The 12,839-nt window shown below is 45.5% G+C and overlaps 2 protein-coding genes across 2 annotated transcripts; one reads left to right on the top strand and one right to left on the bottom strand.

The window, feature by feature from the left end:
• LOC120656320 (BAG family molecular chaperone regulator 1-like) lies at positions 1-2,214 on the bottom strand. Its single transcript, XM_039934373.1, has 2 exons — positions 1,658-2,214; positions 1-658 (listed from the first exon to the last, which is right to left on the bottom strand). The coding sequence occupies exons 1-2, from the start codon at positions 1,914-1,916 to the stop codon at positions 432-434; spliced, it is 486 nt and encodes a 161-aa protein (XP_039790307.1). The 5' UTR covers positions 1,917-2,214; the 3' UTR covers positions 1-431.
• Positions 2,215-4,341: 2,127 nt separating this feature from the next.
• LOC120656319 (putative disease resistance protein RGA1) lies at positions 4,342-11,426 on the top strand. Its single transcript, XM_039934372.1, has 5 exons — positions 4,342-4,748; positions 5,836-6,975; positions 7,403-9,526; positions 10,464-10,941; positions 11,125-11,426. The coding sequence occupies exons 1-4, from the start codon at positions 4,473-4,475 to the stop codon at positions 10,833-10,835; spliced, it is 3,912 nt and encodes a 1,303-aa protein (XP_039790306.1). The 5' UTR covers positions 4,342-4,472; the 3' UTR covers positions 10,836-10,941; positions 11,125-11,426.
• The last annotated feature ends 1,413 nt before the right edge of the window (positions 11,427-12,839 follow it).

Below are 12,839 nucleotides of genomic sequence, written 5' to 3'. Positions count from 1 at the left end.
TGGAAAAGGGACACACGCTTGGTTTCATCCATTCATTGGGAACAGGAACACAAGATACATACAATCTTTCTCATTCCTATCCATGACCCATACTGGATTTGTCGGAATGAGAAATGACCAAAGTAGTAGGGACCATAAAAAAAACCCAACACCAGGCTTAACATCACATCACAAGTTCACAACCAACATGGCTGGCACTTGCAACTAACTACATGATTAAAAGGCTCTCACTCTCACTTTCAGGGATCCATAGCCCTTCCATGGAGCGGCACTAAGAGTGGACTAAGAGGGGTTTGGAGAACAAATCCCTCGGATTCCGGATATAAAAAAAACTTCCAGAAATTGAAATTACCTTCACGCTGGACTAAATCGTACGGTTCATGATTTAGTAAGTAGTAGTGATAGTTAGAACAACGACGGGCCGGACCGGGCTACACTTGGATAAAAGGCTGGCACGGGCTCTGCACGACTTGGGCTGCGAGGGCCCGGAGCTTCATGTCCTTGAGGGCAGGGTCCTCGAGAAGAAGCACCTTGTCCTTGTCCCTCACCCCGACCATGTGGAGGTGGTCTGAGTCCTCCCTCTCCTTGCCCCTGAATAGCAGCCTCTGCTCCCTGGGCTCCAGACCAGTCACCATGGACAGCATTAGCTTCAGCTCCCCTGAAATTTCAGAAAGAAAGTTTGTTAAGTACTGGAGTAGAGTACAACCAAGGAATATTATAAAATGGGATTGCAACTTTCAGTGCACAGATCATTCAGAAAACGATGGAAAAGAAAATCGATGATGGTTCCAAGTTTCCAACATGTGTGCAGTTTTGACTGATTCTCAGGCGTGTTGCTTGCAATCGATGATGGTAGATGCCTGCAGTTGCTTGTATGAGCATGAGCTTGCAGTGCCGGTGGCAGCCATTAATAAGTAATGTCTGAGCGTGTACGCCCATGTTAGGGTGTAGGATTTTGAAGTGTCTTTGCGTCAGCGTTGCTTGTACAGTCGTACAGATACGGTGAGACTTCTGGTCTTTCTGGAGTAGAAATAGCACAGTTCTGAAGATGCAGATGCAGCACATGTCGGCTCACAGACCTTCCTAGCTGCCAACTAGTACAAAAATATTGGAAATCGCAGTACGATTCAGAAGCATAGATATTTCACATCTGGACTAATTTGCAGATAAAATGAATTCGGAATCGAGACTATTTTGGTTTCGTTCTGAACTTTTATGGCCATCGGAGGAGTAAATTTGGGAGCAGAGCTGTCCATAGACGAATTTTGCATAGGTCAAATACAGGACAGTTCACACAGGTCAAGGGTTCTTAACTGCATCCAACGCCTACCAAACAACTGGATTCACTAATGTGAAGGGAGAACTGAAGTTTTCTTCTCCTTCTCTTCCTTGTCGTAGGATTTAGGGGAAAGGGAAAGTTAAATAAACCTATGTGATGGAAACTAGAGAAAACACTGGTGAGTAAAAGCAGTAGACATATAACAGCGGGAAGCTAGAGTGATGGAAACTCTGTCAAAAAGAACCGAAAACTATGTCAAATCAGGTTCCAAGCATAAACTGCTAATAATCTATCAACAACCACAAAAGAAATCGAAGCCACTCAAATCGACAAGAAAGCAGAGATAAGAACCATCAGATTCGAGAAACTCGTACTCACCAAAAGTGGAGGTGGCTCCGATGGACACATCATGCCAGGAGTAGCCGGTGGACACCCTGACCACGATCACCTCCTCGCCGCCCTTGCCATCCCTCTTCTGCACCAGCATCCCGCCCGGCCTCACCTCCCACTCAATCTCCCCGGCACCCCCGCCGGCGCCGGCCGCGCTGCCATTGCCGCCGCCGCCGCCGCAAGCGGCCGCCTGCTTCGAGGAGGGGCTCCTCTTGAAGAGCCTCTTGGAGTACCTCAGCTTGATCATGGTTGCACAAGTGGGAGCAGCTGCAAGTTTCTCGCTTCAATGGCCGTGCTCGCAGCTCCGCCTAGTAGTTGCAGTGTTCTAGTACCAAGGCTTGTGTGTGGGTATGCGTGTGAATATATAGGACTAGGAGAGGCCGTTGCAGAGGGCGGGCTGGCGGGCAGGCTGGCTGGCTGGCGGGGCTGTTTGGTTCGAGCCCTGCCAGGCAGCTGCGGCGCCAGGCAGCGATCTCAGCCCCAGGCCGATGAAATCGTGCGCCTGAGAACGCTGCCTGTGCCAGGCAGCTCTGCACAGGCGGGAACCAAACAAGCCCGCGCCTGTTTAAAGTTCAGGACATCCGAGGAGCCCGACGATCGACGAGGCATGCCAATGCAGCAATGCAAACTCTGCAAAGTCCAAAGTGTAGGACCCAAATCTTTAAAAAAATAAAATAAAAACGCAGACAAAAGGACAAGCATGTTGCCATTACAGTACTGCTGCAGCGGCCAACCTTTGAAATGTTTTGAAAGTTGCATTGCGTGGAGGTTTATTTGGGTCGCACATGGGAGGGTTGGCGCCAAAAATGATAAGCCTTCGATGGTGATGACGGTAGGATTGGGGGTGGGCCCGAGGACATGATCATTGGGGTGGTCGGTTAGCTTATTAGGGAGGCCATCAGTGATCACCCGGCCGGCCTCCCGATTAGACGGTTGATTGGTGATTTGACATATACCTGATCATAGACTACCGGACCCGATAAATCCGACCCAACCCGACTTGATTAATACGTGAGCCAAACTCGAACTGAACTATTTTTACCCAACAAAAAACGAGCTGGGCTCGGGGCAAATTTTTGACCCGAAACCCGACCCAACCCGAATTTTATACACAAAATTGGGTTTGACCCGACCCGACCCGACCATGTGACAGATCGGGTTCGAGAAAAAAAAATTCAGCTCGATGATTGGATCGGGCCGGGTACGAGCCGAAGAAAAAAGTACTGGACTTTTTTTACCCGATCCAAATCCGACCCAACCCGATAAATAATTAAGTCTAATTTTGGCATTTGGCCGGCATTGGTTGTTTATTGTTTGTTTTAGGTGTAGTTCGGGGCCCTGCCATTGGTTGCTGCCCGACCTTGTTTTGAACGCAAGGAAAGATGACGACGACGACGATGATGGTGAGAGTTGTACGCGCACAGTGTGTGCATGTTTTGAGTAGGACCGAAGGTATGCGAGGGTTCGTTAGGGTGGCCTGTGGGGGCTTAATCCGCACTCATTTTCCCGCTGCCTCGCTGTTCCCAGTCGCGTCACTTGTATTTCTGTATGCACGTTGCGCCGACCACTTCTCGCTTGAAAGCTTAAGCCAGTGCCAGGACGACACAAGCAGTATTGCAATGGTTTATTCTACTCGGCAGGTGATTAAAGAAACTGGAGTAGTGAGATTACCGCTCCCATTATAGTGACTCGTTCACACGATGATAAGGCCGGCCTGACGCCGACGCCAATGATAGCGGATCAAGTCGGCGCCACCACATGACCTGGAGGCTGGAGCACAAAAAAGAATCTGATCCCGCGTGCGCGTACCCAATTGTTTTTTTTGGAGTATTATTAAATTCGGAGAACTTTCCCTGCATCCGCGGGCGTCGCGCCATGTCCCCGGCGGCGGCCTCGGCCTCGCGCGGCGGCGAGCACTTGGCGTCGGCGCCGCCATTATTCTCGCGCGCGCCGGAGGCCAACCCGTTCGTGACACCGGAGACCTCCGGCACATGGCGTCGTCGCTAGCGTCGCGATCTCCCCGGCGAGCGGCGCTGCGACAATTTAGGGTATCCGGCGGATCGCGGCTCTGGATCGATGCCCTCGCCCCGCATGTTAGGAGCTCGGATCGCGCGGTGGTGACGCGTATCTGTGTGGATACCGGATCAGGCCGTTGGCGTTGGCTGGTGGCGGTTTGGTTAGCCTGAACATGGCTCATCAGCGTCCATGTGCTGCTTGTTGCTTCAATGCTTGGGGTTTATCCGATCCTTTCGTGACACTGTTTGTTTATTGTTGTTGGCCGGCCAATCTCAGCTTGACAGACAGGACAGGAGCCAGAGGGTAGTCTGTCGCGATGCCATGGGACACCGGGCTGCCGCCCGCCAGCACAGCGGCACGCGGACAGCCAGGCCAACGCCGCCCACCACCGCGCCCGTCGCGCGCCCCGCTGCCCGTGCCGCAGCCGCAGGGCGCTGCCGAGTACGCGAATCCTCGACGCTGCCCGCGGGCCGGGCGTACCGCGTGGCCAGGCCGACGTTTTCCGATACGGCCAGGGCTGCCGTTGGCACCGTGCACGGCTCATGGACCACCGGCGCGTCGGCCCAATTAGTCGACGCAGGGCTTAGATTGGGCCTGAAAAAGTCCAGACCGAAACAACAAGGAAGCAGCAGCTCCCCCCCATTCCGCGGTGGGTGGGAAATGGGGGATCTGTGGACTCATTGGGTCTTCGTCTTTATCCCCGCGGCCTGTACTTGTTGGGGCCGGGGTAGAGCCAGAGGAGGAGCCGTGGACAGTGGACCTGCTGCTGCGGAAGTCGTCGGCGTCCATGGCCGGAGTCGGGGAGGCGCTTGTGTCCGCGGTGCTCAAGGAGGTGCTGCGCAAGCTGGGGTCCGCCGTCGGGGAGCAGGTCACGGCGCGATGGAATCTGAGGCAAGACATGGAGAGCATCAAGAGCACGCTGGAGCTGGTGCAGGCAGTGCTCAGGGATGCCGAGAGGCGGTCCGCGAGGGAGGAAGCAGTCAGCCTCTGGCTCAAGATGCTCAAGAACGCCGCCTACGACATCTCTGACATGTTCGACGACTTTGAGGTCAAACTGTCGCAGGTAAATCCGTAAATCTTCTTCCTTCGTGCTCTAAGGGATGACTTGTTCGTAATAGCGTATATGAACATATGGTTATACCGAACAACTACCATATGTTTTCTTCTAATTAAGACCAGTTTATAAGGTAGCAAAATTTTGATCCCCGCAGGAGAAGGACGCGTTGTTCCTATTTCTAAAAGGGAAAAATCAGATTTACACCCTTGAACTATCGCAAAAGTCTAATTTTGGCCATTAAGATAGGTCATTCAACTATCGAAACCGGACAAATTTAGCCCTTTAGGTGCTTTCAAAGGTGGTTTTGTATTTAAAAAAATTAAAAAATTCTAATGAGATCTATAAAATCAAAACTAATTCATTTTAAAACAGAAAATATGAAACTAGTTTCATTTTTTTTAAAATGTAATCTTTCTATTATTTCTCTATTTGAATCTTATTTATTAAAAAATAATAGGCATAACTACAAGCAACCAAATACTTCGAACATTAAAAAATGGATTCGAATAAATGACAAGTACAGTGCCAATAGATAGCAATAGATATGTTACATTTTTAGAAAAATTTTGATACTCATTTCGTATTTTTTATTTAAAATGAATTAGTTATGAATTTTTAGTTTAAATTTGAGTATTTTAAATTTTCATAAAATGGAAAACCACCTTCAAACCATCCAAAGGGCCAAATGTGCCCGGTTCCGATAGTTGGATGGTCTATTTTATCCGGTTTTATAGTTTAAGGTTGAAAATCGGAATTTTGCGATAGTTCAAGGATGTAAATCGGACTTTAAGCATCCGTCAAACGCAATCCTAATCGGAACCCGGACAATTCAGTCGGAAACAGAATTGGAACTGGGACAATCAATGCCTCGTGCGGTCATGACACGACATGTACACAGAGTGATAAAACATAAAGTTGGTGGTCTCATGTAGGTCCAAAATTTATACTACCGGTGCAACGCACGGGCACCGTGCTAGTCTAAATATATTGGCTGTATATTCTTCTGCTGAGAATCTATTGCGTCAGTTATTTAGGAAATTTGTTTCTGTTCCCTTTTGAAACTAATACCAATTTTCAATTTCGTATTGAACAGGGGATGATCTCTAGCGCTATTGCCAAGTTTACTATGGGTAGAAAGCTGAAGAATTTGAGGGAAAAGTTAACAAACATAGCAGCACAGCGGTCACAGTTCGGATTCATGCTACACACATGTTCAACAGACCATGAAGAGATCAAGAAGAGAGAAACAACATCAAAGATCAATAGAGCAACTATCGTCGGAAGGCAGAAAGAGAAAGTGGAGATAGTAACACTGCTAGCATCAAATCGTGAACAGAAAACGTTGGTAATCCCCATTTTTGGGTTTGGGGGCATTGGTAAGACCACACTAGCTAAATTGGTTTTCAATGATGACCAGATGCAAAAGTTTGATTTGCGAGCATGGGTTTATGTGTCTCCACATTTTGATCTAAAAATGATCGGCAAAAGTATTATTTCACAAATCAAAGGACAGGTTGAGGGTTTACATGACCTACAGTCTGTAAGTAATTCTCTTGAAGAGATAATGTGCGGTAGAAGCTGCCTGATTGTTTTGGATGACCTATGGGAGAACAGCTGTTCTCAGCTAACTGATTTATTGCAAATGCTAAGCAACTTTAAGAAGGAAAGCATGGTTAGAATTATTGTAACAACACGAACTGAAGAAGTTGCAAGGAAGATAGGTACAGTTACACCATACAGGCTGGAGCCATTGTCTGATGATCAGTGCTGGGCATTGTTCAAAAATATTTCTTTTCTATCTGGTTGCACGTTAGGAGAAGATGAAAAGAATGTAATGGAAAACATTGGGAGGGATATTGCAAACAAGTGTCAAGGAGTGCCAATGGCAGCGCAAGCTCTTGGGTTTATGTTGCGCAACACATCTGTTGAAGAGTGGGAAAATGTGAGGGATAGTGACATTTGGAGTGGTTCCTCTACCACAGATGATGTGCTGCCGTCGCTGAAGCTTAGTTATTATCAGATGTCTCCTTACTTGAAGCTATGCTTTTCCTATTGCTCAGTATTTCCTAAAGGTTTTGAAATAAACCGGGGTAATCTAATTCAACAATGGATATCTCTTGGGTTCATCCCACCCAGCCCAGAAAAGCACATAACACTTGAGAAGGTTGGAGAAAACTATGTAAATGAGCTTTTGGGAATGTCGTTTATCCAATACTCAAGGCTAACTTCCTTGGTAAGTGATAAGTACTTCTCAGCAATAGTTCAATGGCTAGACTTACTTGTACGGCTCTCTCTTTCTCTCTCTCACCCTCCCTCCCTCTCTCTCTCTCTCTCTCTCTCTCTCTCTCACACACACACACACACACACACACACACACACTTTTTTCTTTACCTTTAATATATAAAAAATAGGAGTTTGTCCCTAAAAGAGCGTACCTAGTGTCGTAGGCTTCCCGCACTGTGCGGGGTCTGAGGAAGGGTTGCAATAGCGCCAAACCTTTCTTGCACAAATGTAACAAAAGGGGTTTGCCCCAACTGTTTCATAAAAAAAAACTTCATTTGTACGTTACATATGTGTGGACATTTGTTTCCTTATCCCTATGAATTAAAACATAGAGCAGCATTTTGTTATAAACTGATATAACCTACACATTTTTCAGAGTACAAGGGAGGACACAAAGAACTCTATGCTGCTTAGAATGCACGACTTGATGCATGATCTCGGTAGATCTGTTATCGGTGATGAATTACTTCTCGTGGATGGTGAAAAGGAATACAATTCTAGCAATCACAACTACCGATATGCATTGGTACTGAATCATGAGGCTCAAATGGCTGTCTGCAATGATGAACCTGCTAAATTAAGAGCTCTGCATTTTTCTGAATGTCCTGAAATTCAACTGTCCTTGCTTAGTAAATCGTTGCGTATCTTGGATTTAGGCAAGTGTCCCAAAGGAAACTTACCAGCATCTATTGGGAAATTGAAGCAGCTGAGGTACCTTAGTGCTCCTGATATGCTACATGAAAAGGTTCCCGAGCATGTCACTAGCCTTCCGAAGCTAATCCACTTGAATATGAGTGGCTCTATCAAAATCTCAACGCTGCCAGACTCGGTAGAAAAACTCAGAAACTTGCTACATGTAGACTTATCTGGGTGCTGTAACCTCTGTTCATTGCCAGAATCATTAGGTGACTTGATGAACCTCTCACATCTAAACCTCTCAAATTGTTCTCTCCTCAATACTTTGCCCAAGTCAGTGGGAAAACTCAGAAGCTTGCTACATCTAGATCTTTGTGGTTGTAGTGGCCTTTGTTCATTGCCAGAATCATTTGGCGAGCTGGTAAATTTATCATATTTGGATCTGAAAAATTGTTATGATCTTAGTTCTTTGCCCAAGTCTTTTGGAAGGCTATGTGGACTTCAGTATTTGAACTTGTCAGGTTGCTTGAAACTAAATCTAAAGGTTGATATTGAGACTGTCTGTTGTCTTACTAAGCTACAGTACCTAAACCTGTCCCATTGTCCGAGTCTCATGCATATACCTGAATCTGTCAACAATCTAAAAAATCTCCATACTTTAGATCTCTCTAGATGTGACTGGATTGAGAGATTTCCAAAAAGACTATGCGGGATGGCCAGCCTCAAGTTTGTGCTAATACAAGGATGCTCACCCTGGCTGCAACAGCGTGTTAGGGAGTCTCAGTTTAAGAATGATATGCTAACATTACCCAAGTTTATCGTTGAAAGAACAGCTTCAGGCGTGTCCAGCAATATTTCCCTCCTCCAAACTGTACGTCCTGGAGAGCTTGAAATCGAATGCCTTGAAAATGTGACTAGTATCGAAGAAGCAGCTGCAGTAAATTTGGCAGACAAATCAGTACTTGTCAAACTGGTATTGGCGTGGACACCAACAGTTGGCCGTGTTGTGGAGGATGAGGGCTTACTCCGAGAACTCAAGCCTCCTGGAAATCTAAAGATTTTAAAAGTACAAGGCTACATGGGAACTTCCTTTTCTGGATGGATTATGAACATGGCATCATGTCTACTGCATCTTGTTTGCATTGAGATGGTAGATTTACCGAGATGTGAGCATTTACCGCCATTTGGCCAATTACAAAATCTAGAGCAATTGACTCTAAAGAGAATGCCTATCTTCAGGAAATTGGGAACTGAATTTTGTGGGGGAAGTGGAGCATTTCAGAAATTAAGAGAGTTCACACTGATAGATCTTGAAACTCTGGAGGAATGGGTCACCAAGGTTTCAGCAAATGGTGAGTTCATGTTCCCCAATCTTCACAAGCTGGAAATTTGTCGCTGCCCTAGACTAAGGTTGAAACCATGTCTTCCTAGAGCAATTGAGTGGAGAATTCAGGCGAGCGATGAAATTATAGCAACTAAATATGCTGCGGGCTCATCATTCTCTTTGACGCTATCAAAACTGCATGTTGCAGACTGCCACCTTCAACCCAAAAGATGGGCACTGTTCGAATACCTCCCTGCTCTTGAGATACTGGAAATTTCAAACTATCAAAATGAAAAACTGCCAGACAGCTTGGTTTTCTTGGTATTACTGCGGTCACTGAAGATAGACTCCGATAACAATCTAGAACAACTATGCGATTGGTTAGTATTTCTTTCTGCAATTTCTAGTGACCAGGGGCTCGCGGTTTTCCCATCACCGAACCTTACTGCATTGGAGAATTTGGAAATCAGTCGTAATGATGAATCACAAAGCTGGTGCAAGATGCAGGGTAGATGGACCTTTCAGAACGTCAAAAACAAGGTAATTATTTTAGCAGTTTTCCCACATGTAGGTACGCCCTCTTGCTGTGTACTAGCAACTGTACAATGTTTGACACTTTGACCATTCATATTCAAAAAGTTCAGTGCAAATATGTAAAAATATAAGTGGGCTTAAAATACCTTTAATGATAAAACAAGAAAACAACATGATATTTACATTTTTTTTTTTGAATGAGATAGATGGCCAAACATTGTGTCTTAACGTCAACAGTGAAACATCTGGAAATGAGGGAGTATAACTTTGCACTCCATTATGAACTTTAAAATGGTAGGAACTGTAACATATAGCCTGCGGGTGCATGCAGTCCTACCCGCTAGTTTCTAGCACATGCAGTACTGTAACTCCTAATACATTTATTAAAAGCATGATGTTACTAACAATGTCCATTTTATTATGTGTGAAGTACGCCGTGTAAAATGCATACCAGTAAGCTCTATGCATACGGATATGAAAAGTAATTTAGAAGATTTAGATTGCATTGTTAGGGTATGGACTATTTTAGAGGTTCCAGATAGAAGCGCAATTTCTATTTTGTTTTTTACCATATCCTTATGCATATATATTTTACTTGCAGCTGGAAAAAGAACCTAATTTTTGCAATGCTAATAGATCATATCTAGAGGCTAAAAAAATAAAAAATGCACTCCAGGGTCCAGGCGAGGGAATGGTGTACATCCATTTAAAATCTCAACATAAAACTAGATTCCAATTGTGAGAAACAAAAAGGGAATTTTTGGCTGGAATCGGTGTGAACACCCATTCTCCTTTTGTGCTGATTCCATCATGCAGTAATCTCTCTGGCACTGGCAACTGCCCATGCTGATCTGTTGTTAACGATTTTTAGTGGTTTTTTAATTAAGAGAAGTGTATCTAAGTATATTAGATCATTGAATCCTATTGAATTATTTTTGAGCAGCCGACAACTTTCTTTGAACGAGAATTAGCCAATATCCGGAAGAAGGGAGATCAATCCCTCATCAGCTATATCAGTGCGGTCAAGCAGCTCGCCGACACCTTAACTGCCTTTGGGCATACCCTTCGTCATGAGGAAATCATCCGGCTCATCCTCAAGCACCGCCTCGGTTTGGAGGACCGCACCGTCATCATGTCAATCACCAGGCGGTGCGATGACATCACACTGAACGATCTCTATGCTCATCTGAGACATGTGGACGGATCTTCACTCTCTGACAAGAGTCAGGTCTCTGACGACATTGAGTTCACTGACTTTGACAATGAAAGCTACCACGGATCAGATTGCATGGATCAACAGATTACATTAAGGTAAGACTCAGGAGGCCTTCGGCCACATTATCATCCCTTCATCAGCGACCTCGGGGAGATGAGCATCGGAGTGAAATTCGCCGGGATTTCGCAAACTGCAAGTGGGTCAGGTATGCGCATTTCTCCATATTGGCCATAGTCAGTCGGTTACCTATTCAAAAGCTTACTATATCTTCAAGAACGTTCTGCACATGTGCGGATGGCTGTTGGTACTCTAGTAGCCTTTTCTCTGTTCTGAAACCATTGTTTTAGTGATTGCCTTGAGTTTCATGGATGTTTCTTTCTTTTAAAAGGATTGAACAACGATGGAGCCGCTTCTTGGATGAGAGGGCAAGGGCGGCCACAACTCCTTTCCATCTAGCGAAAAATCCAAGCATGTCTTCACCAACGTCGAGTTGTTGCCCAAGGAATGGTGCTGGGATTCCATCCTCTGAATTCTGATACTGGCCATCGAGTTCATGCCTGGTTATGCATGTTACACGGCTGGCATACATGCCAAACACCCACTCTGCTACATAGGGCCTCACAGTACAGTAACGGTTCGAATTGTAAGGACATTTGAAGAAATGCTAATGAAGACTTAAGCCCCCCCCCCCCCCCCCCCCCTCCTCCTTCCTCCATGTAATGCGGCTTCAGCCATGGACCAGGCATGACACATTGTGACACGTGCTACAGGTTGCATAGCCTTTTAATTTGGATGTCAAAAGGAAGAGAAAAATGCGAATTTGGGATTCCAAACATCGTCATTTGCAGTTTTGACATTACTAACATTGACTTCGTAAAAATATGACACCAAACATGTGCAACTTAATTCTACTGAGTACTGACATTTGGTATACTTCCTCAGTTTTCTGTTTTTTCCTTTTTCATATATTTAGCATGTAGATTGACTGTATTGCCCTTCCTCATTTTTTTTCACCATGTCGCTTCTTTTCGTTCCTATCATCCTTTGGGGTAGAAAGATTCATTTTTAAGAAAAATAGTATGAGAGTATGACGCTTATACGTGCTGTAGCATCAACATCCACTACCCTTCATTTTTTTAAAAAAAATGTGTTTTTCAATATTCATGGCGAATAATAGCTAACTTCAACTCGAGCAAATCCACTGTGTTCATTTTTTTATTAAAAAAACACGATCAGAGACGGGCTTTTTATTGTTTGATTGGATCGTGCGATTTGTTCGCTCTGCTCTCTTCTTCATTGGATGAGTTGTGTACTTGTGTTGACACTTTATCGTCGGACACGTTTTTGCAAAAAAAACTCCATGCCTCCATCCGCGTTGAGAATTTTGAAAGCCTTGAGACTCGAGAGCCGAGAGGGGAACGGCTATAAAGGTGATTTTATTTTAGTACTAAAGGTGTACGGTAGTCAGTAAATAAAACTCAGACTCGACAATTTACATAAATATACCCCAATCGCTATTTTAGTATTAGAAAATTTTTCACTCGAGGCTCGCTTTTAGTAACCTCCATCTTTAAGAGTCAAGACGCAGGCTTGGTTCTTTTTTTTTTAAAAAAAAAGGAGAGGGAGAGAGAGAGAGGAGCAGGCTTGGTCGTTGGGATGCAATGACTCGCCTTCCCGGAGCCATTGCATGTGGGCGAGCGTCCGCTCGCCGCTGGGCCGCACGGAGTGGCGCGCGGGCGCGGCGGCATTATTTTTGAACCCAGCGGGCTGGGCGAATCGCGTGGGCAGGCCGAGATGTTTTACGATGCCGCCGGGGCGGCCTGCCACGGCCCATGGACCTTTTAGACTGGGCCTGCAAAAGTCCAGACCAAAACACAACATTGAAGAAATGCTAATGAACTAGGGAAGACGTATTTCTCCCGATGCACGCATGGCAGATTTGTGACACGTTTCAATACTCCTAGTTTGCTTAGTGCGAAGAGCCCACGACGCAGCACTGCTGTTAAAGCTTCCAATCGGAGGCCAAGATGGTGGTGAATTCCAGTTCAAACGGTGACGCCGCAGCCACGGATCGCCGAGTTGCTACTCTCCGTTTTCCTTGGA

This window comes from Panicum virgatum, chromosome 1N, assembly GCF_016808335.1.
Source record: "Panicum virgatum strain AP13 chromosome 1N, P.virgatum_v5, whole genome shotgun sequence".
Lineage (NCBI taxonomy): Eukaryota > Viridiplantae > Streptophyta > Magnoliopsida > Poales > Poaceae > Panicum > Panicum virgatum.
This window is presented reverse-complemented; position numbering and strand designations above follow the sequence as displayed.

Excerpts from the sequence above, each read along its gene's own strand:
- LOC120656320 (XM_039934373.1), bottom strand. The coding sequence starts at position 1,916 with ATGATCAAGCTGAGGTACTCCAAGAGGCTCTTCAAGAGGAGCCCCTCC. Across the intron at positions 659-1,657 it reads CGGAGCCACCTCCACTTTTG|GGGAGCTGAAGCTAATGCTG; the intron begins GTGAGTACGAGT and ends CTGAAATTTCAG.
- LOC120656319 (XM_039934372.1), top strand. The coding sequence starts at position 4,473 with ATGGCCGGAGTCGGGGAGGCGCTTGTGTCCGCGGTGCTCAAGGAGGTG. Across the intron at positions 4,749-5,835 it reads TTGAGGTCAAACTGTCGCAG|GGGATGATCTCTAGCGCTAT; the intron begins GTAAATCCGTAA and ends CGTATTGAACAG. Across the intron at positions 6,976-7,402 it reads ACTCAAGGCTAACTTCCTTG|AGTACAAGGGAGGACACAAA; the intron begins GTAAGTGATAAG and ends CACATTTTTCAG.